Genomic DNA, 25,679 nt, shown 5'->3' with positions numbered 1-25,679 from the left:
GGTATAACCTGGGCATCTCCTGTATATAATTATTGATGTACCACTGGTATAACCTGGGTATCTTCTATATATAATTATATATGTACAGCTGGTATAATCTGGGCATCTCCTGTATATAATTATATATGCACAGCTGGTATAACCTGGGTATCTTCTATATATAATTATATATGTACAGCTGGTATAACCTGGGTATCTCCTGTATATAATTATATATGCACAGCTGGTATAACCTGGCCATCTCCTGTATATAATTATATATGTACAGCTGGTATAACCTGGGTATCCTTTATATATGTACAGCTGGTATAACCTGGCCATCTCCTGTATATAATTATATATGAACAACTGGTATAACCTGGGCATCTCCTGTATATAATTATATATGTACAGCTGGTATAACCTGGATATCCTCTGTATATAATTATATATGTACAGCTGGTATAACCTGGGTATCTACTGTATATAATTATATATGTACAGCTGGTATAACCTGGGCATGTCCTATATATAATTATATATGTACAGCTGGTATAATCTGGGCATCTCCTGTATATAATTATATATGCACAGCTGGTATAACCTGGGCATCTCCTGTATATAATTATATATGTACAGCTGGTATAATCTGGGCATCTCCTGTATATAATTATATATGCACAGCTGGTATAACCAGGGCATCTCCTGTATATAATTATATATGTACAGCTGGTATAACCTGGGCATGTGCTATATATAATTATATATGTACAGCTGGTATAATCTGGGCATCTCCTGTATATAATTATATATGTACAGCTGGTATAACCTGTGCATGTCCTATATATAATTATATATGTACAGCTGGTATAATCTGGGCATCTCCTGTATATAATTATATATGCACAGCTGGTATAACCTGGGCATCTCCTGTATATAATTATATATGTACAGCCGGTATAATCTGGGCATCTCCTGTATATAATTATATATGCACAGCTGGTATAACCTGGGCATCTCCTGTATATAATAACTGATGTACAGCTGGTATAACCTGGGCATCTCCTGTATATAATTATACATGTACAGCTGGTATAGCCTGGGCATCTCCTGTATATAATTATATATGTACAGCTGGTATAACCTGGGTATCCTCTATATATAATTATATATGTACAGCTGGTATAACCTGGGCATCTCCTGTATATAATTATATATGTACAGCTGGTATAACCTGGCCATCTCCTGTATATAATTATATATGCACAGCTGGTATAACCTGGGCATCTCCTGTATATAATTATATATGTACAGCTGGTATAACCTGGATATCCTCTGTATATAATTATATATGTACAGCTGGTATAACCTGGTTATCTACTGTATATAATTATACATGTACAGCTGGTATAACCTGGGCATCTCCTGTATATAATTATATATGCACAGCTGGTATAACCTGGGCATCTCCTGTATATAATTATATATGTACAGCTGGTATAACCTGGATATCCTCTGTATATAATTATATATGTACAGCTGGTATAACCTGGTTATCTACTGTATATAATTATATATGTACAGCTGGTATAACCTGGGCATGTCCTATATATAATTATATATGTACAGCTGGTATAATCTGGGCATCTCCTGTATATAATTATATATGCACAGCTGGTATAACCTGGGCATCTCCTGTATATAATTATATATGTACAGCTGGTATAATCTGGGCATCTCCTGTATATAATTATATATGCACAGCTGGTATAACCTGGGCATCTCCTGTATATAATTATATATGTACAGCTGGTATAACCTGGGCATGTGCTATATATAATTATATATGTACAGCTGGTATAATCTGGGCATCTCCTGTATATAATTATATATGTACAGCTGGTATAACCTGGGCATGTCCTATATATAATTATATATGTACAGCTGGTATAATCTGGGCATCTCCTGTATATAATTATATATGCACAGCTGGTATAACCTGGGCATCTCCTGTATATAATTATATATGTACAGCTGGTATAACCTGGCCATCTCCTGTATATAATTATATATGTACAGCTGGTATAAACTGGGCATCTCCTGTATATAATTATATATGTACAGCTGGTATAATCTGGGCATCTCCTGTATATAATTATATATGTACAGCTGGTATAACCTGGGTATCCTCTATATATAATTATATATGTACAGCTGATATAACCTGGGCATCTCCTGTATATAATTATATATGTACAGCTGGTATAACCTGGCCATCTCCTGTATATAATTATATATGAACAGCTGGTATAACCTGGGCATCTCCTGTATATAATTATATATGTACAGCTGGTATAACCTGGATATCCTCTGTATATAATTATATATGTACAGCTGGTATAACCTGGGTATGTACTGTATATAATTATATATGTACAGCTGGTATAACCTGGGCATGTCCTATATATAATTATATATGTACAGCTGGTATAATCTGGGCATCTCCTGTATATAATTATATATGTACAGCTGATATAACCTGGGCATCTCCTGTATGTAATTATATATGTACAGCTGATATAACCTGGGCATCTGCTGTATATAATTTTATATGTAGCTGGTATAACCTGAGCATCATCTGGTGCACAGTTATACATTGATGTAGCGCTGGTATAAGTTGCGCAGTTTAGTGTGATTTATGGTAGAAGTTGGTAGAAGTTGTAGGATATGAAGGTGACTTGTATCGGGGCCGATGAGATAAATGACTTTTCTTTATTACCAGTGTAAAATCTCGCAGACGCTCTATTTGTGGTAATGTATTAGAGAACATTATCCTGTCTGTATCTGCATTATTTAGTGATTTATTTCCACACTCGGGAATTTCCGGAGCATTTTTAGCTTTCAGGTATCGCAGCGCCGACACTGTGCTGAGGTCATGGAAAACCTAGCAGGAGACTCACATATAATTCACAGCCATGAATCAGAAAAACGCTCCAAATCCGTAGAAAATTCAGTAGTGCGCTTCTTACAGTGTGCCGAGCTGTGCATGTCTTGGTGTTCCAGAATAATGTCAGGATAACGGGAGTCCCAGCAGTCAAGCCCCAAGCATGTTATCCTTTATGGGATCACTTGTGATTTTGGAATAACCCTTTAAGTGTCATTTTTCTCAACATTATGCCTCCTACTCTAGTCTCTTCCAAAGTTCTGATGGTCCAATGTGTAGGGAACTGGTCCTGCATTATGGGAGGTGTAGGGACCAGGGTGACAATACTAGTTTGGTTCCCCACTTGCTTAATTGTGGCAAAGTCTAAAGAAACCATTGGACAAACCTCTTTCACCTACAGTTATATGAAAAAGTTTGGGCACCCCTATAAATCTTAAGCTTATTGTTTTATAAAAATTGGTGTTTTTGTAACAGCTACTTCAGTTTGATATATGTAATAACTGTTGGACACAGTAATGTTTCTGCCTTGAAATTAGGTTTATTGTACTAACAGAAAATGTGCAATCTGCATTCAAACAAAATTTGACAGGTGCATAAGTATGGGCACCTCACCAGAAAAGTGACATTAATATTTAGTAGATCCTCCTTTTGCAAAAATAACAGCCTCTAGTCGCTTCCTGAAGCTTTTAATGAGTTCCTGGATCCTGGATGAAGGTATTTTTGACCATTCCTCTTTACAAAACAATTCCAGTTCAGTTAAGTTTGATGGTCGCCGAGCATGGACAGCCCTCTTCAAATGATCCCACAGATGTTCAATGATATTCAGGTCCGGGGACTGGGATGGCCATTCCAGAACATTGTAATTGTTCCTCTGCATGAATGCCTGAGTAGATTTTAAGCGGTGTTTTGGATCATTGTCTTGCTGACAGATCCATCCCCTGCGTAACTTCAACTTTGTCACTGATTCTTGAACATTATTGTCAAGAATCTGCTGATACTGAGTGGAATCCATGCGTCCCTCAACTTTAACAAGATTCCCGGTGACGGCATTGGCCACACAGCCCCAAAGCATGATGGAACCTCCGCCAAATTTTACTGTGGGTAGCAAGTGTTTTTCTTGGAATGCTGTGTTTTTTTGCCGCCATGCATAACGCCTTTTTGTATGACCAAACAACTCAATCTTGGTTTCATCAGTCCACAGGACCTTCTTCCAAAAAGAAATTGACTTCTCCAAATGTGCTTTAGCATATCTCAGCCGACTCTGTTTGTGGCGTGCTTGCAGAAACGGCTTCTTTCGCATCACTGCCCCATACAGCTTCTCCTTGTGCAAAGTGCGTTGTATAGTTGACCGATGCACAGTGACACCATCTGCAGCAAGTTGATGCTGCAGCTCTCTGGAGGTGGTCTGAGGATTGTCCTTGACTGATCTCACCATTCTTCTTCTCTGCCTTTCTGATGTTTTTCTTGGCCTGCCACTTCTGCCCTTAACAAGAACTGTCCCTGTGTTCTTCCATTTCCTTACTATGTTCCTCACAGTGGAAACTGACAGGTTAAATCTCTGAGACCGCTTTTTGTATCCTTCCCTTGAACAACTATGTTGAATAATCTTTGTTTTCAGATCATTTGATAGTTGTTTTGAGGAGCCCATGATGCCACTCTTCAGAGGAGATTCAAACAGGAGAACAACTTGCAAGTGGCCACTTTAAGTAGCTTTTCTCATGATTGCCTACACCTGGCTATGAAGTTCAAAGCTCAATGAGGTTACAAAACCAAAAAAGTGCTTTAGTAAGTCAGTAAAAAGTAGGTAGGAGTATTTAAAACAAGAAAATGATAAGGGTGCCCATACTTATGCACCTGTCAAATTTTGTTTGAATGCAGATTGCACATTTTCTGTTAGTACAATAAACCTCATTTCAAGGCAGAAACATTACTGTGTCCAACAGTTATTACATATATCAAACTGAAATAGCTGTTGCAAAAACACCAATTTTTATAAAACATTAAGCTTAAGATTAACAGGAGTGCCCAAACTTTTTCATATAACTGTACATTCCTTGCTCCACTCACTTTGTTACAATCTATCAGCCTGGATTCAGGGACAAGTTAGAGCAGGGGTCTCAAACACGCGGCCCGCGGGCCGCATGCGGCCCCTGAGGCTGCTTTATGCGGCCCGCAGGCACAGACCCCTTGACGATCCCGACCTGGTCCAGGAGGAGCCGCCGACAGCAGCGCTGAATTGCCGCACAGAGACTGTTTCCCAGCACTGCATTTCCAATGCCAGCCGCTGACCAATCAGAGGCCAGCAGCTGATATCTGCGTGTCGGCGCAGCGAGTATGACGTCATTGCCATATGCAGATGTCAGCTGCTGGCCTCTGATTGGCCGGCGGCTGACATTGAAAATGCTGTGCTGGGAGACAGTCTCTGTGCGGCAATGCAGCGCTGCTGTCGGCGGCTCCTCCTGGACCAGGTCGGGATCGTCAAGGGGTCTGACTCTGTGGTGCCTGCGGGCCACATCTGCAGGAAGGCCGCCGAGGGAACGGAGGACAGGTGAGAATCCATCTTTTTTTTTTTTTTTTTTTTTTATGTGTGTGAAGAACAGCACAGGGGGCACATAGCCACAAGAGGGGACCTGGATGGGGCACATAGCCAAAAGATGGGGACCTGGATGGGGCACATAGCCACAAGAGGGGACCTGGATGGGGCACATAGCCACAACATGGGGACCTGGATGGGGCACATAGCCACAAGAGGGGACCTGGATGGGGCACATAGCCACAACATGGGGACCTGGATGGGGCACATAGCCACAAGATGGGGACCTGGATGGGGCACATAGCCACAAGATGGGGACCTGGATGGGGCACATAGCCACAGGATGGGGACCTGGATGGGGCACATAGCCACAGGATGGGGACCTGGATGGGGCACATAGCCACAGGATGGGGACCTGGATGGGGCACATAGCCACAGGATGGGGACCTGGATGGGGCACATAGCCACAGGATGGGGACCTGGATGGGGCACATAGCCACAAGATGGGGACCTGGATGGGGCACATAGCCACAAGATGGGGACCTGGATGGGGCACATAGCCACAAGATGGGGACCTGGATGAGGCACATAGCCACAAGATGGGGACCTGGATGGGGCACATTAGTACAAGATGGGGACTTGGATGGGGAACATTACTACAAGATGTTTGCCATTATTACTATATGATGCTAATTGTAAGACAATATTACTGAATGTGGCCAATTGGGGGAAACAAAATTGTAAAAATCAAAAAAATAAAAATAAAGCCTGAAAAAATATTGGGCACTAAAAATGCTGTTTTATATGTAAACTAAAGTAAACACAAAAAAGTGCACGTTTATTATCGCCACATCCATAACGACCCAAGCTATAAAAAAATAAACACGGAAAAAATGTTCAAAAGGTGTATACAAAAAAAAATGGTATCACTAAAAATGTCACATTGAACAAAGAATGCGGCCCCCCAAATTCAAATTTTTTCCATGTGCGGCCCATATACCCAGCCGAGTTTGAGACCCCTGAGTTAGAGGATACTGTAGATGAGCAGGAGGTAAAGTTTTTCATTGTAGGCACACTACCGTTGAAAAGTTTGGGGTCACCCAGAGAATTTTGTGTTTTCCATACTTTTATTTATCAAATTAGTTGCAAAATGATTAGAAAATATAGTCCAGACATTAACAAGGTTAGAAATAATGATTTTATTAGAAAGAATAATTTTCTCCTTCAAACTTTGCTTTCGTCACAGAATGCTCCTTTGCAGCAATTCCAGCATTGGAGACCTTTGGCGTTCTAGCTGTTAATTTGCGGAGGTCATCTTGAGAAATCCCCCCCCATGCTTCCTGAAGCCCCTCCCACAAGTTGGATTGGCTTGATGGGCACTTTTTTGTACCATACGGTCAAGCTGCTCCCACAACAGCCTAATGGGGTTGAGATCTGGTGACTGCGCTGGCCACTCCATTACAGATAGAAGACCAGCTGCCTGCTTCTTCCCTAAATAGTTCATGCATAATTTGGAGGTGTGCTTTGGGTCATTGTCCTGTTGTAGAATGAAATTGGCTCCAATCAAGCGCTGTCCACAGGGTATGGCATGGCGTTGCAAAATGGAGTGATAGCATTCCTTATTCAAAATCCCATTTACCTTGTACAAATCTCCCACTTTACCATCACATTACCTCCACCATGCTTGACAGATGGCGTCAGGCACTCTTCCAGCATCTTTTCAGTTGCTCTGAGTCTCACAAATGTTCTTCTGTGTGATCCAAACACCTCAAACTTTGATTCGTCTGTCCATAAAACTTTTTTCCAATCTTCCTCTGTCCAATGTCTGTGTTCTTTTGCCCATATTAATCTTTTCCTTTTATTAGCCAGTCTCAGATATGGCTTTTTCTTTGCCACTTTGCCCTGAAGGCCAGCATCCCGGAGTCGCCTCTTCACTGTAGACGTTGACACTGGCGTTTTGCTTGTACTATTTAATGAAGCTGCCGGTTGAGGAGCTGTGAGGCGTCGATTTCTCACACTAGAGACTCTAATGTCCTTGTCTTGTTGCTCAGTTGTGCAGTGGGGCCTCCCACTTCTCTTTCTACTCTGGTTAGAGCCTGTTTGTGCTCTCCTCTGAAGGGAGTAGTACACACCGTTGTAGGAAATCTTCAGTTTCTTGGCAAATTCTCGCATGGAATAGCCTTCATTTCTAAGAACAAGAATAAACTGTCGAGTTTCACATGAAAGTTCTCTTTTTCTGGCCATTTTGAGAGTTTCATAGAACAAACAAATGTAATGCTCCAGATTCTCAACTAGCTCAAAGGAAGGTCAATTTTATAGCTTCTCAAATCAGCCAAACCGTTTTCAGCTGGGCTAACATACTTGTGCAAGGGTTTTCTAGGGTTTTCTAAACATCCATTAGCTTCTTACACAGTTAGCAAACACAATGTACCATTAAAACACTGGAGTGGTGGTTGTTGGAAATGGGCCTCTATACACCTATGTAGATATTGCAATAAAAACAAGATGTTTGCAGCTAGAATAGTCATTTACCACATTAACAATGTATAGAGTGTATTTCTGATTCATTTAATGTTAACTTCATTGAAAAAAAAAGTGCTTTTCTTTCAAAAATTATGAAATTTCTAAATGACCCCAAACCTTTGAACGGTAGTGTATGTGTAATCGAGGTGCCTGGCCTTGGTGATGTTAGTGCTGGAAAAGAATGCTCTGGTAACAATAAGTTACTGAGAGGAGTTTTAGTTAACTGGATTTTGGGTCCGGGATTTAGGAACATCCAAAAGAGCTTGGGTGGGAAAGGTCATTCCCGTACATTCCAGTCTGGGACTTGCAGGTCCTATATGACACAGCTGGGTTGGCTCTGGTGTGTTCTGTAGTGTTGGACAGGAAAAGATCATTAATGGTGGACAGACTGTGCCCGAGGATAAGCGTTGCCTGTACTATTCTATAGAAAGGACTGTATTTTGTTATTGAACATTTTTGCTGCAGAAAAGATGTTTAATTTATGTTGAAAGTTTACACAAGAAAATAAACTTTATCCTGTTTGACACGGAAACTCATTCCTGTGTGAATCTCATCGGCTGCCAAATAGCGTGAACCCCTACAATACATTGTAGCAAACACTCACATTTCTGTGTCTATGTGATGCTGTGAGAGGGGAGAGGGAGCATCAAGTAAGAGCACAGTACCCACCCCGCTGGGGTCATGTATATGCTTAGCACCTGCAGATCAGACACGGAGAGAGAAATTGTGCATTTACAGAAATGAGACAGAAAATCCCAGAATTTACAGGTGGGACCAATGCGTGGATTTGACATGAAATTGTCGCATTTCTCCTGGCAGGAGGTAACGCAGCGGAAGACAACAGCCCTGATGCAGACGGGTGGGACGGGGTCTCCTACATCAGCCCCCTCGGAGTTTTGTACACTCCTCCCCTTAAAGGTAACGATTATTGGGGTGTTTAGTAATTTTATATATTATATTAGGCCAGTGTGTGTGGACATCGATGGGGATTGCGATTTGGATCCTTGTTTTAAAACTAAACTGCCAGATCATGAGACAGGAAGTGTTGTCAGGGGGACACAGCACCAGAGGTGCCGCAGGCATTGTCTCGGATCCGTTACGTGTCCTGCTTCATATTCTAGTGACTGAAAGCCACGGAGAAGTGGAGATAAAGCTGAACCTGAACTGCAGCCACTGTGAGATGGACGAGTGCTACCTGGATCCCGACTCCCAGGAGCTGACGTGTCACTGCGAGCTGGGCCGGGTGCTGGCCGGCGACGGGGTCTCCTGCATCGGTAACAGCGTCCTGATTGTGTTATCACAATGTCTGATTATTTCTAGGTTTCCATAGTTGTGTATCTGCCCTGTGCCATCAGTGAGGTGGAGAGCGCACGATGGACACCAGGTGGATATGTGAGAGGGGCCGTCCGGATGTCGCAGACCCTCTGTATTGTACCGCGCCACCACCGGCCCCACAACAGGAAAACAAACGCTAGTAACAGTTCAACATGGCTTTATTTCATCATCCAATGTGGAGGCTCTGGTATTTTTAATATTGCACAATGGCAGAACATAGCCAAAAATACATTCAGATTTAGTCTCTGGTCTCTCTACCTGGCGTGTGAGCTCATGTCACCACTAGTACAAGTAGTGGTCCTCTCCTGACGTGCTCTAGGGCATTACACCCTCTGCCCAGGCAATCCCTCGTCGCCAGTCCTGTGAGACCCACATCCAATGGCATTCCATCAGTCACTCTCTGTCTCTGCTCTTCAGTTCCTCGTCCTCACAGTGCCGACTAGTATAAGCGGGGGTCCTCTCCTGACATGTGCTCCAGGACCTCTTCCTCACAGTGCCCACTAGTACAAGCCGGGGTCCTCTCCTGATGTGTGCTCCAGGCCCTCATCGTCACAGTGCCCACTAGTACAAGCAGGGGTCCTCTCCTGACGTGCTCCAGGCTCTTGTCCTCACAGTGCCCACTAGTACAAATGGGGGTCCTCTCCTGACATGTGCTCCTGGCCCTCGTCCTCACAGTGCCCACTAGTATAAGCGCTGGTCCTCTCCTGACATGTGCTCCAGGTTGTTGTCGTCACAGTGCCCACTAGTAGGAGCAGGGATCCTCTCCTGACATGTGCTCCATGCCCTCTTCCTCACAGTGCCCACTAGTACGAGCGGGTGTCCTCTCCTGACATGTGCTCTAGGCCCTCGTCCTCACAGTGCCCACTAGTACAAGCGGGGGTCCTCTCCTGACATGTGCTCCAGGCCCTCTTCCTCACAGTGCCCACTAGTACAAGCGGGGGTCCTCTCCTGACATGTGCTCCAGGCCCTCTTCCTCACAGTGCCCCCTAGTACAAGGGGTAGTCCTCTCCTGACATGTGCTCCAGGCTCTCATCCTCACAGTGCCCACTAGTACAAGTGGGGGTCCTCTCCTGACATGTGTCCCAGGCTCTCGTCCTCACAGTGCCCACTAGTACAAGGGGTAGTCCTCTCCTGACATGTTCTCCAGGCTCTCATCCTCACAGTGCCCACTAGTACGAGCGGGGGTCCTCTCCTGACGTGTGCTCCAGGTCCTCTTCCTCATAGTTGCTACTAGTACAGGTGGTGGTCCTCTCCTGACATGTGCTCCAGGCTCTCACCCACAGTGCCCACTCGTACAAGCGGTGGTCCTCTCCTGACATGTGCTCCAGGCCCTTGTCCTCACAGTGCCCAGTAGTACAAGTGGGCGTCCTCTCAAACAGCTCCTCATATCTCAGTGTCCTGTACACTTGAGAGTTTTCATCTTAATCAGAGAATTATGGTGTAATAACCGGACCCCGCACTGAAGTGAGGCCCATTTAGGCATAGTCACTCCCCTACAGCGTTATGTTATACCCCTGACTAATCTTATTAAAGGGGTTGTCTCTATATTGTTTCTTCAGGAGCGCTCTGCTCACCGACCCCCAGCTTCCTGCAATCCTGGAAATTGACAGTTCGGACCAGCGGCATTGTCGCCCCGCGCGTCTGGACTGAGCGCTCCCCAAGGCTGCTGGCCACGGCAGCTTTACCTCTCCAGGATGGCAGAAGCGCAGGGGACTGTCAGAGCCAGCGATCCAGACAGAGGCAATAGCTTAATTCTCGAGCAGCGCTGCTCCTTCTAGGTAACCGGCCTCTCTGGGACTGCAGGGCGCCCAGATGCCGAGACAATGAAATGTGCACAATTCTCGAGAACGGAGAGGATTCGTGATAAAAGGTAAATTGCAAAGTTGTTTTTTACAAGAACTTTGACATTTTACCCCATGAAGAGCTTGAGACGACCTCTTTAAATCCTCCTAAAATCCCACATAATAAATGTTACTAATCTAAAGTCTCAGCGGTCACATATTAGCCCTGACGTCACAGTATAGCATCACCCCAGCGGCTGCGTAGGGGCTCTGACGTAGGAACTGGAGACTTGCTGGGGCGCACAGTGGTCTTCTCGTTGTACAGTGGGTACGGAAAGTATTCAGACCCCTTTAAATGTTTCACTCTTTGTTTCATTGCAGCCATTTGGTAAATTCTAAAAAGTTCATTTTTTTTCTCATTAATGTACACTCTGCACCCCATCTTGACTGAAAAAAAACAGAAATGTAGAAATTTTATTAAAAAAGAAAAACTGAAATATCACATGGTCATAAGTATTCAGACCCTTTGCTCAGTATTCAGTAGAAGCCCCTTTTGAGCTAGTACAGCCTTGAGTCTTCTTGGGAATGATGCAACAAGTTTTTCACACCTGGATTTGGGGGTCCTCGGCCATTCTTTCTTGCAGATCCTCTCCAGTTCCGTCAGGTTGGATGGTGAACGTTGGTGGACAGCCATTTTCAGGTCTCTCCAGAGATGCTCAATTGGGTTTAGGTCAGGGCTCTGGCTGGGCCAGTCAAGAATGGTCACAGAGTTGTTCTGAAGCCTCTCCTTTGTTATTTTAGCTGTGTGCTTAGGGTCATTGTCTTGTTGGAAGGTGAACCTTCGGCCAAGTCTGAGGTCCAGAGCACTCTGGAAGAGGTTTTCATCCAGGATATCTCTGTACTTGGCCGCATTCATGTTTCCTTCAATTGCAGCCAGTCGTCCTGTCCCTGCAGCTGAAAAACACCCCCATAGCATGATGCTGCCACCACCATGTTTCACTGTTGGGTTGGTATTGGGCAGGAGATGGGCAGCTCCTGGATTTCTCTGCACATACAGCTTAGAATAAATCACCAAAAAGTTCTATCTTCGTCTCATCAGACCAGAGAATCTTATTTCTCATAGTCTGAGAGTCCTTCATGTGTTTTTGAGCAAACTCTATGCAGGCTTTCATAGGTCTTGCACTGAGGAGAGGCTTCCGTCGGGCCACTCTGCCATAAAGGCCCGACTGGTGAAGGGCTGCAGTGATAGTTGACTTTGTGGAACTTTCTCCCATCTCCCTACTACATCTCTGGAGCTCAGCCACAGTGATCTTGGGGTTCTTCTTTACCTCTCTCGCCAAAGCTCTTCTCCCACGGATTGCTCAGTTTGTCTGGACGGCCAGGTCTAGCCGTGGTCCCAAACTTCTTCCACTTAAGGATTATGGAGGCCACTGTGCTCTTAGGAACCTTGAGTAATGCAGAAATTCTTTTGTAACCTTAGCCAGATCTGTGCCTTGCCACAATTCTGTCTCTGAGCTCCTTGGGCAGTTCCTTTGAGCTCATGATTCTCATTTGGTCTGACATGCACTGTGAGCTGTGAGGTCTTATATAGACAGGTGTGTGCCTTTCCAAATCAAGTCCTATCAGTTTAATGAAACGCAGCTGGACTCCAATGAAGGAGTAGAACCATCTCAAGGAGGATCACAAAGAAATAGACAGCATGTGACTTACATATGAGTGTCTGAGCAAAGGGTCTGAATACTTATGACCATGTGATATTTCAGTTTTTCTTTTTTAATAAATTTGCAAAAATTTCTACATTTCTGTTTTCTTTTAGTCAAGATGGGGTGCAGAGTGTACTTTAGTGAGGAAAAAAATAACTTTTTAGAATTTACCAAATGGCTGCAATAAAACAAAGAGTGAAAAATGTAAAGGGGTCTGAATACTTTCCGTACCCACTGTATGTGAGGGGCTTCCTCCCCAATCCGCTATCTCTGCCCATGATGGGAAAACTGGGCTCATTAATAAATGTGCTAATTTATTTGCTCTTTCTGTAAATTGCATTTTACTTGAGGAAAAATAAACCTGTGGAAACTCTGGTTTTCTTTTGTAGACGATCAGATGCAGTCGGCGCAGGAGCCTCACCTGCCTCTGTCTCTGGTGCTGTCCATTGTGACCTCCGGCCTCGTGGCCGCCCTCATTCTGGCCTTCTCTGGAATCATGATTGGTGAGTCAGCAGCAAATCGCAGGAAGATAACTCCCATCATTGAGTAGTCCACGCGTTCTAGGGCTAGTGGCGCCATAGATCCAGCTGGGGATCGTCCTCCCCGCCCCCGCTGACAGCCGCCGGCAGCGCTGCGGTGACCGCCCCTGCCAGCGCTCCGGTGACCGCCCCTGCCAGCGCTCCGGTGACCGCCCCCTGCCAGCGCTCCGGTGACCGCCCCATGCCAGCGCTCCGGTGACCGCCCTTGCCAGCGCTCCGGTGACCGCCCCTGCCAGCGCTCCGGTGACCGCCCCTGCCAGCGCTCCGGTGACCGCCCCTGCCAACGCTCCGGTGACCAACCCCTGCCAGCGCTCCGGTGACCAACCCCTGCCAGCGCTCCGGTGACCGCCCCATGCCAGCGCTCCGGTGACCGCCCTTGCCAGCGCTCCGGTGACCGCCCCTGCCAGCACTCCGGTGACCACCCCTGCCAGCGCTCCGGTGACCGCCCCTGCCAGCGCTCCGGTGACCGCCCCTGCCAGCGCTCCGGTGACCGCCCCTGCCAGCGCTCCGGTGACCACCCCTGCCAGCGCTCCGGTGACCGCCCCTGCCAGCTCACAGATCCGCCAGAATTATTCTGCAGGGTGATTATAATTAGCAGACTCCTCTCTGGTCTGTAATAATGACACCGGCGAATATAATGAGGTCCGGACTGATTGATTAATCCGTACGGTGAGCGTGAGGGTGAGGAAGATCGGCCGTAATGGCGGCAGCTGCCAGGTCTTACTGGTCTCTAGCTATACACGGGGCTTAGATACACAGCTCAGCAGACAGTATTACACATGGTAGGATTAGATACACGGCTCAGCAGAGAATATCACAGGATAGGATTAGATACACAGCTCAGCAGACAGTATCACACAGGATAGGATTAGATACACGGCTCAGCAGAGAATATCACAGGATAGGATTAGATACACAGCTAAGCAGACAGTATCACACAGGAGAGGATTAGATACACAGCTCAGCAGACAGTATCACACAGGATAGGATTAGATACACAGCTCAGCAGACCGTATCTCACAGGATAGGATTAGATACACGGCTCAGCAGAGAGTATCTCACAGGATAGGATTAGATACACGGCTCAGCAGAGAGTATCACAGGATAGGATTAGATACACGGCTCAGCAGACAGTATCACACAGGATAGGATTAGATACACAGCTCAGCAGACAGTATCTCACAGGATAGGATTAGATACACGGCTCAGCAGAGAGTATCTCACAGGATAGGATTAGATACACGGCTCAGCAGAGAGTATCACAGGATAGGATTAGATACACGGCTCAGCAGACAGTATCACACAGGATAGGATTAGATACACGGCTCAGCAGAGAGTATCACACAGGGATAAGATTAGATACACGGCTCATCAGTATCACACAGGGATAGGATTAGATACACAGCTCAGCAAACAGTATCACACAGGATAGGATTAGATACATGGCTCAGCAGACAGTATCACACAGGAGAGGATTAGATACACGCCTCAGCAGACAGTATCACAGGATAGGATTAGATACACGGCTCAGCCGACAGTATCACAGAGGATAGGATTAGATACACAGCTCAGCACACAGTATCACACAGGATAGAATTAGATACATGGCTCAGCAGACAGTATCACACAGGATAGAATTAGATACACGGCTCAGCAGAGGGTATCACACAGGATAGGATTAGATACACGGCTCAGCAGAGGGTATCACACAGGATAGGATTAGATACACGGCTCAGCAGAGAATATCACAGGATAGGATTAGATACACGGCTCAGCAGACCGTATCACACAGGATAGGATTAGATACACGGCTCAGCAGACAGTATCACACAGGAGAGGATTAGATACACGGCTCAGCAGACAGTATCTCACAGGATAGGATTAGATACACGGCTCAGCAGACAGTATCACACAGGAGAGGATTAGATACACGGCTCAGCAGAGAATATCACAGGATAGGATTAGATACACGGCTCAGCAGACCGTATCACACAGGATAGGATTAGATACATGGCTCAGCAGAGAGTATCTCACAGGATAGGATTAGATACACGGCTCAGCAGACAGTATCACACAGGATAGGATTAGATACACGGCTCAGCAGACTGTATCACACAGGATAGGATTAGATACATGGCTCAGCAGAGAATATCACACAGGATAGGATTAGATACACGGCTCAGCAGACAGTATCACACAGGATAGGATTAGATACACGGCTCAGCAGACAGTATCACACAGGATAGGATTAGATACACGGCTCATCAGTATCACACAGGGATAGGATTAGATACACAGCTCAGCAGAGAATATCACAGGATAGGATTAGATACACAGCTCAGCAGACAGTATCACACAGGATAGGATTAGATACACGGCTCAGCAGAGAATATCACAGGATAGGATTAGATACACAGCTAAGCAGACAGTATCACACAGGAGAGGATTAGATACACAGCTCAGCAGACAGTATCACACAGGATAGGATTAGATACACAGCTCAGCAGACCGTATCTCACAGGATAGGATTAGATACACGGCTCAGCAGAGAGTATCTCACAGGATAGGATTAGATACACGGCTCAGCAGAGAGTATCACAGGATAGGATTAGATACACGGCTCAGCAGACAGTATCACACAGGATAGGATTAGATACACAGCTCAGCAGACAGTATCTCACAGGATAGGATTAGATACACGGCTCAGCAGAGAGTATCTCACAGGATAGGATTAGATACACGGCTCAGCAGAGAGTATCACAGGATAGGATTAGATACACGGCTCAGCAGACAGTATCACACAGGATAGGATTAGATACACGGCTCAGCAGAGAGTATCACACAGGGATAGGATTAGATACACGGCTCATCAGTATCACACAGGGATAGGATTAGATACACAGCTCAGCAAACAGTATCACACAGGATAGGATTAGATACACAGCTCAGCAGACAGTATCACACAGGAGAGGGTTAGATACACAGCTCAGCAGACAGTATCACACAGGAGAGGATTAGATACACGCCTCAGCAGACAGTATCACAGGATAGGATTAGATACACGGCTCAGCCGACAGTATCACAGAGGATAGGATTAGATACACAGCTCAGCACACAGTATCACACAGGATAGAATTAGATACATGGCTCAGCAGACAGTATCACACAGGATAGAATTAGATACACGGCTCAGCAGACAGTATCACAGGATAGGATTAGATACACAGCTCAGCAGAGAGTATCACACAGGAGAGGATTAGATACACAGCTCAGCAGACAGTATCACACAGGATAGGATTAGATACACAGATCAGCAGACAGTATCACACAGGATAGGATTAGATACACGGCTCAGCAGAGAATATCACAGGATAGGATTAGATACACGGCTCAGCAGAGGGTATCACACAGGATAGGATTAGATACACGGCTCAGCAGAGAATATCACAGGATAGGATTAGATACACGGCTCAGCAGAGGGTATCACACAGGATAGGATTAGATACACGGCTCAGCAGAGAATATCACAGGATAGGATTAGATACACGGCTCAGCAGACCGTATCACACAGGATAGGATTAGATACACGGCTCAGCAGACAGTATCACACAGGAGAGGATTAGATACACGGCTCAGCAGACAGTATCTCACAGGATAGGATTAGATACACGGCTCAGCAGACAGTATCACACAGGAGAGGATTAGATACACGGCTCAGCAGAGAATATCACAGGATAGGATTAGATACACGGCTCAGCAGAGAGTATCTCACAGGATAGGATTAGATACACGGCTCAGCAGACAGTATCACACAGGATAGGATTAGATACACGGCTCAGCAGACAGTATCACACAGGATAGGATTAGATACATGGCTCAGCAGAGAATATCACACAGGATAGGATTAGATACACAGCTCAGCAGAGAGTATCACACAGGGATAGGATTAGATACACGGCTCAGCAGACAGTATCACACAGGATAGGATTAGATACACAGCTCAGCAAACAGTATCACACAGGATAGGATTAGATACACGGCTCAGCAGACAGTATCACACAGGAGAGGATTAGATACATGGCTCAGCAGACAGTATCTCACAGGATAGGATTAGATACACGGCTCAGCAGAGGGTATCACACAGGATAGGATTAGATACACAGCTCAGCAGACAGTATCACACAGGATAGGATTAGATACACGGCTCAGCAGACAGTATCTCACAGGATAGGATTAGATACACGGCTCAGCAGACAGTATCACACAGGAGAGGATTAGATACATGGCTCAGCAGACAGTATCAGACACTACAGGATTGGATACACGGCTCAGTAGACAGTATCTCACAGGATAGGATTAGATACACAGTTCAGCAGACAGTATCACACAGGATAGGATTAGATACACGGCTCAGCAGACAGTATCACACAGGATAGGATTAGATACACTGCTCAGCAGACAGTATCACACAGGATAGGATTAGATACACGGCTCAGCAGACAGTATCACACAGGATAGGATTAGATACACGGCTCAGCAGACAGTATCACACAGGATAGGATTAGATACACTGCTCAGCAGACAGTATCACACAGGATAGGATTAGATACACGGCTCAGCAGACAGTATCACACAGGATAGGATTAGATACACGGCTCAGCAGACAGTATCACACAGGATAGGATTAGATACACGGCTCAGCAGTCAGTATCACACAGGATAGGATTAGATACAAAGATCAGCAGACAGTATCACACAGGATAGGATTAGATACACAGATCAGCAGACAGTATCACACAGGATGGGATTAGATACACGGCTCAGCAGACAGTATCACACAGGATAGGATTAGATACACGGCTCAGCAGACAGTATCACACAGGATAGAATTAGATACACAGCTCAGCAGACAGTATCACACAGGAGAGGATTAGATACACGGCCACACAGGATAGGATTAGATACACGGCTCAGCAGACAGTATCACACAGGATAGGATTAGATACACGGCTCAGCAGACAGTATCACACAGGATAGGATTAGATACACAGCTCAGCAGACAGTATCACATATGTTAGGCTTGGATACCCTTTAGTTGGACAGTAGAGATACGTCTGATACATTGTACCGTCTCCCGTATCTCAGTGTATCGCAGGAAGCACCAGGAGCTCCAGGCCATACAGATGGAGCTGCAAAGCCCCGACTACAAGCTGAGCAAAGTCCGGACCTCCACCATCATGACCGATTACAACCCCAACTACTGCTTCGCCGGCAAGGTGACCTCCATCGGAGACCTGAAGGAGGTGCCCAGGAAGAACATCTCCCTGATCAGGTAACGAGCCATAATAATATCTAATAATGATCATCTGCAGCCGATATCAGATCAGTACACGGCTCCAGGACGGCTGAGCAACCACCGATCCTAACACCAAGGGAGACACAAGTAGCCCCTTAAAGGGGAACTCCACACAGAGCTTTACAGAGTCCAGGTCAGACCATCTAATCTATAACTCTGTTTATTTTCTTTGCATTTGGAAGATTTGATTATTTTTCGGCTTTGCAGTGTAGACTAGGACAGATGGAGCGGAGTCGTCTCATTATCAGCTGCTGGTAGCCTATAGAAGGCAGAATAATAACACTACACGCTATATACATAGATAAGGATTTGTGGCCCCCCTGTCACCTCCTGGTCTTCGGGTGCCATTCATTGCAGCCGCCATAAAACACACACTGCTGTATATTCTATAATTGATACCCAGAATAGTAACGATCTGTTACTAAAAGTCCGCAGAAAATTCCGGTGATGGATCTGTGCATTAGCTGCATTAACTTCCATGAACTCTCCGGCTGCCAGGGCCAGAGATTAACTAGAGTTCTCCAATGTGAGACATAAAGAAGGAGATCTCTGCCGCGGCTTCAGCCGGCCGCCGTTACCGGTGAATTGATGACCTGTCAGACAAGGACCTTGTGCCGGAGACACAATACAGTTTGTCAGAAGGTTCCGAGGACGGAAAGACGGATGAGATCCAGAGCCGAGGAGAACGTCCTAATGATGAATATGTTACCAGAAATGTCTACATCCTGTCACTCACCTTTATATGGACCCGGGGGAAAACAAGACCCCGCAGACCGACAAATATATCCATCCAATCACAGCAGATAAAAGTCTCCTCTAACAGCGGATTCATTGTAAATGTCAGACGTCCCCAATTTCTGTGAATTATTTAAGAAATCCTTCCAGGACAGATGACAGGTGTAGAGATGATGATAATAATGTAATCACTGCCAGGCGGATATAGCCGAGATCAGCCAAAATCACATGTAAGGGAGAGAGGAACAGGGAACGACAGAATGAGGAGCGAGAGATAGATACAGTTGAACCAGAAGTTTACATACACTATATAGAAAGACACATCTGCATCTGCAGGTTTTTCTCAATATCTGATATGAAATCAGAATAAACCTTTCCCGTTTTAGGTCAATTATTATTACCATCATTTTTAATGTCAGAATAATGAGAGAGAGAGAATGTGTTAAGGCATTTTTATCACTTACTGCAAAGTCAAAAGTTTCCATACACTAAGATTACTATGCCTTTAAACAATTCTGGACTGCCCATATGATGATGTCATGTGTTTGGAAGCTTCTTTTTGGCAACATCTGAGTTAATTAGAGACACACCTGTGGTTGTATTTTAATGCACACCTGAAACACACTGCTTCTTTGTGTAGCATCATGGGAAAGTCTAAAGAAATCAGCCAAGATATCAGGAAGAGAATTGTGGACTTGCACAAGTCTGGCTCATCCTTGGGTACAATTTCAAGATACCTGAAGGTGCCTTGTTCATCTGTACAAACAATTATACGCAAGTACAAACAAGATGGGAATGTCCAGCCATCATACCGCTCAGGAAGGAGATGGGTTGTGTGTCCCAGAGATGAATGTGCTTTGGTCCAACATGTGTATATCAACCCAAGGACAAAAGCAAAAGACCTTGTCAAGATGATGGCGGAAGCTGGTAAGATTGAGTCAATATCCACAGTGAAACGAGTACTGTATCAACATGGGCTGAAAGGCCACTCTGCCAGGAAGAAGCCAATACTCCAAAAGAAACATGAAAAGCCAGATTAATGTTTGCAAATGCACACAGGAACAAAGACCTTAATTTTTGGAGACATGTCCTGTGGTCTGATGAAACTAAAATTGAACTTTTTGGGCATAATGACCATCGTTATGTTTGGAGGAAAAAGGGAGAAGCTTGGAAGCCTAAGAACACCATCCCAACTGTGAAACACGGGGGTGGCAGCATCATGTTGTGGGGTTGTTTTGCTGCAGGAGGGACTGGTACACTTCACAAAATAGATGGCATCATTAGAAAAGAAGATTATGTGGCAATACTAAAGCAACATCTCAATACATCAGCCAGGAAGATAAAGCTTGGGCGGAAATCGGTCTTCCAAATGGACAATGACCCGAAGCATATGGCCAAAATGGTAACAAAGTGGCTTAAGGATAACAAAGTCAATGTTTTGGAGAGGCCATCACAAAGCCCTGATCTCAATCCTATTGAAACTTTATGGGCAAAGCTGAAAAGGCTGCGAGCAAAGCGACCTACAAACCTGGATCAGTTACAGCAGTTCTGTCTGGAGGAATCGGCCCAAATTCCAACCAACTATTGTGAGAAGCTTCTGGAAGGAGATCCCAAACGTTTCACCCAAGTCATAGTACTAATGAAATGGATGGAAACTTCTGACTTTGCAGTAAGTAATAAAAATGCCTTAAAACCTTCTCTCTCTCTCACTATTCCGGCATTTAACAAATATTATAAATGATGGTATAATCCTAACTGACCTAAAACGGGAAAGGTTTATTCTGATTTCATGTCAGATATTGAGAAAAACCTGCAGATGTGTCTTTTTATATCGTGTATGGAAACTTCTGGTTTCAACTGTAGATAGAGAATAGATGATGTCTTGTGGCTCTACAGCGGTCACTCCGCTTACTGACGTCGTCTTTACAGGGTTTTATTTCCCTCCTGGTTCATATTTTCTTCTCAAACAAAACCTACATATTTCTGTATAAAACCATCCAGAGCATTATAAGGTGACGCCTCAGATCCTGTATATTCAGCCTCTCAGGACGCGGGTAATTTATCTCTTACACCTGACCAACCTCACATAGTAATAATGAGAACAGGGGATTAGCCGGTCTGAGAGCCGAAAACTGCTGTTTTTTGAGATTGGATTTACAATGAACCAGAATAAATAACAGAAAAAAACACAACCGCAAGAAATGCAAATAAGATGCAAAACACTTCACCATTATTATACTCCGAGATACTTCATCTGCATGAAAGAGAAGAAGAGGGAAACAATGGTAAAAATATAGTCCCTATTTTATATATAAGAATATAACTACTATAATACTGCTCCTATGTACAAGAATATAACTACTATAATACTGCCTCCTATGTACAAGAATATAACTACTATATTACTGCCCCCTATGTACAAGAATATAACTACTATAATACTGCTCCTATGTACAAGAATATAACTACTATAATACTGCCCCCTATGTACAAGAATATAACTACTATAATACTGCCCCTATGTACAAGAATATAACTACTATAATACTGCCCCCTATGTACAAGAATATAACTACTATAATACTGCTCCTATGTACAAGAATATAACTACTATAATACTGCCCCCTATGTACAAGAATATAACTACTATAATACTGCTCCCTATGTACAAGAATATAACTACTATAATACTGCCCCTATGTACAAGAATATAACTACTATAATACTGCCCCCTATGTACAAGAATATAACTACTATAATACTGCTCCTATGTACAAGAATATAACTACTATAATACTGCCCCCTATGTACAAGAATATAACTACTATAATACTGCCCCCTATGTACAAGAATATAACTACTATAATACTGCTCCCTATGTACAAGAATATAACTACTATAATACTGCCCCTATGTACAAGAATATAACTACTATAATACAGCCCCCTATGTACAAGAATATAACTACTATAATACTGCCCCCTATGTACAAGAATATAACTACTATAATACTGCCCCCTATGTACAAGAATATAACTACTATAATACTGCCCCCTATGTACAAGAATATAACTACTATAATACTGCCCCCTATGTACAAGAATATAACTACTATAATACTGCCCCATGTACAAGAATATAACTACTATAATACTGCCCCCTATGTACAAGAATATAACTACTATAATACTGCTCCTATGTACAAGAATATAACTACTATAATACTGCCCCCTATGTACAAGAATATAACTACTATAATACTGCCCCCTATGTACAAGAATATAACTACTATAATACTGCTCCCTATGTACAAGAATATAACTACTATAATACTGCCCCCTATGTACAAGAATATAACTACTATAATACTGCTCCCTATGTAGAAGAATATAACTACTATAATACTGCCCCTATGTACAAGAATATAACTACTATAATACTGCCCCTATGTACAAGAATATAACTACTATAATACTGCACCTATGTACAAGAATATAACTACTATAATACTGCCCCCTATGTACAAGAATATAACTACTATAATACTGCCCCCTATGTACAAGAATATAACTACTATAATACTGCCCCTATGTACAAGAATATAACTATTATAATACAGCCCCCTATGTACAAGAATATAACTACTATAATACTGCCCCTATGTACAAGAATATAACTACTATAATACTGCCCCCTATGTACAAGAGTATAACTACTATAATACTGCCCCCTATGTACAAGAATAGAAATACTATAATACTGCCCCCATGTACAAGAATATAACTACTATAATACTGCCCCCTATGTACAGAAATATAACTACTATAATACTGCTCACGATGTACAAGAATATAACTACTATAATACTGCTCCTATGTACAAGAATATAACTACTATAATACTGCTCCTATGTACAAGAATATAACTACTATAATACTGCCCCCTATGTACAAGAATATAACTACTATAATACTGCTCCTATGTACAAGAATATAACTACTATAATACTGCCCCTGTCTACAAGAATATAACTACTATAATACTGCTCCTATGTACAAGAATATAACTACTATAATACTGCCCCCTATATGAAAGAATATACACTGTGTTCCAAATTATTATACAAATTATGCTGCGCATAACACATCTGCATCTCTGGCTGATATGGGCATAAAAGGGGACAAACTTATGGTGTGACCCCCATGCTCCCCTGACCTCTACCCCATTCAGAACCTTTGGAGCATCATTAAAAGTAGTGTCTATGATGGCGGGAGGCAGTTCACATCTAAGCAACAGCTCTGGGAGGGTATTCTGTCCTCATGCAAAACAATTGAAGCAGAAACCATCCAAAACCTGACAAATTCAATGGACGAGAGAGTTCAGAAGCTCCTTTCGAACAAGGGGTCCTATGTGAAAATGTAACATCACCTAGAATAAAGTTTTGAGTTGAAAACTGTTTGATTTCAGTGTGTAATAACCTGCTAATGCTTATAATTTCAAAAATGACCATTTTTTTGTTCTTTATTAATATGAAAAGGTTGAAAACTCTGCTGTGCATAATAATTTGGAACATGCATTTTGAGTGCAGTTTGAGTTTTTTATTTTTTAAAAAATATACTGTTATCATAGGCAGTTTGTACAAAAACCTTTCAATTGTACTCTAATAGTTATTTGACTGGAAAATTACAATGACTGCAATTCATATAGGGAATTTGGGAAAATCTGAGAAAATATTATTTGCATAATAATTTGGAACACAGTGTAAATATTTTAAACAGATTTGTATGAGATCTCAGATATAGAATTACCTGACCTATAAAACTGTCCCACTAGTTAACCCCTTTAGTGAACACGTTAAAATAAAAAAACTAAGCAAAAAACAATACTTAATTTTTGTTTATTCTGCCTCTCAAAAATCGGAATAGAAAGCGAAAAATGTCACGTTTCCGAAAATAGTACCAAAAAAACCTTAACCTTTCCCGCAAAAAGCAAGCCATCACATGATTGTCGGCTGAAAAATGGAAAAATTATAGCTCTCAAAATACGGCGATTCCAAAACTAGTCTTTGCAAAAAAAGTGTCTTTTAGTGTGTGACCGCTGTCAATCATAAAAACCCAATATAAATCTGGTATCACTGTAATCGCACCGACCCGAAGAATAAAGTCGTCTAATCACTTATACCGCACAAAAGGCGTAAAAAATAAATACAATCAATTGTTCATCTGCTGCTGATTTGTTCATTCTGCCTCCCAAAGATCGGAGTAAGGCTCGGCGCACAGGACGCCCAGGACTACCAGAGGCTCAAAGGTGAGATCCTTGCCCGACTGGGGGTCAATACATACGTGAGGGCTCAGCGCGTGTTTTCATGGGCCTATGTGGAGACCCGACCCGCCTGGTCTCAGGCTTATGACCTTTTGCAGCTGGTAAAGAGGTGGCTCCAGCCTGAGTCTTTGACTCCAGCCCAGATGATGGAAAGGGTGGTGGTGACCGGCTGGTGAGGACTCTGCCGGCCGCTATCCAACGTTGGATGGTGCAAGGGGACCCCGGCACCCTCGACCAGGTGGTCAGCCTGATTACGCGCTACTCGGCCACTCAGGACTTCATCCGAGACTCTGCTCCCTCGCGGCTGTCACTCAGATCCCTGCCAACCCAGGAACAGGGAAAGGGGTCGCGTCCCCCTGCTGAGGACAGTCAGCACCGTACCCGTGCTGAAGGGGTACCCCGGAGTGAAAGTGGCAGGAGACCGGTTACCTCCCAAACGGTCACAAGACCTAACAGTACCTCCACCATTAGGTGCTGGCGGTGTCAGGGACTGGGACATGTGGTTGCTAACTGCCCCCTGATTACAGAGCCCATGGACTGAAGGTATAACCACCGGGTCTCAATGTATGCCCAGACTGTCGGCACGGCGAGCAACGAACCCCCCCGGACAGTGAACCCCAACTGTGCCAGGTACTGGTTAATGGGTACCCCACGGAGGCCCTCCTAGACTCAGGGAACCTAGTGACTTTGGTACATGGATCGCTAGTGGCAGGAGACAACCCCAGTGGACAGACAGTCGGGGTTGTGTGTATCCATGGGGACCTCCGAGAGTACCCAACTGCGGAAGTAGTTTTGTCCACGCCATGTGGCGACATAAAACGTGGTGGGAGTGGTAAAAACTTTTCCCTATGGGACTGTGTTGGGAAGAGACTTGCCCCTCTTCTGGACTCTGTGGAAAAACAAAATCCACTCTCCCCCGGTAAAATTTG

General features: G+C 44.0%; 1 protein-coding gene across 1 annotated transcript in view; it reads left to right on the top strand.

Moving 5' to 3' along the window:
• The window catches only part of ALK (ALK receptor tyrosine kinase), a 1,279,208-nt gene that overhangs the window by 1,192,067 nt on the left and 61,462 nt on the right, over window positions 1–25,679 (top strand). Inside the window, exons 17-20 of the mRNA XM_073671793.1 lie at window positions 8,799–8,897; window positions 9,101–9,253; window positions 13,188–13,301; window positions 18,483–18,669. Of these exons, the coding sequence (XP_073527894.1) occupies window positions 8,799–8,897; window positions 9,101–9,253; window positions 13,188–13,301; window positions 18,483–18,669 (553 nt within the window). The remainder of the gene's footprint in view (window positions 1–8,798; window positions 8,898–9,100; window positions 9,254–13,187; window positions 13,302–18,482; window positions 18,670–25,679) is intronic.

The sequence above is a fragment of the Phyllobates terribilis genome, unplaced genomic scaffold (genome assembly GCF_046119375.1).
Source record: "Phyllobates terribilis strain yellow unplaced genomic scaffold, ASM4611937v1 Scaffold_3__8_contigs__length_932513732, whole genome shotgun sequence".
Classification (NCBI taxonomy): Eukaryota; Metazoa; Chordata; class Amphibia; order Anura; family Dendrobatidae; genus Phyllobates; species Phyllobates terribilis.
This window is presented reverse-complemented; position numbering and strand designations above follow the sequence as displayed.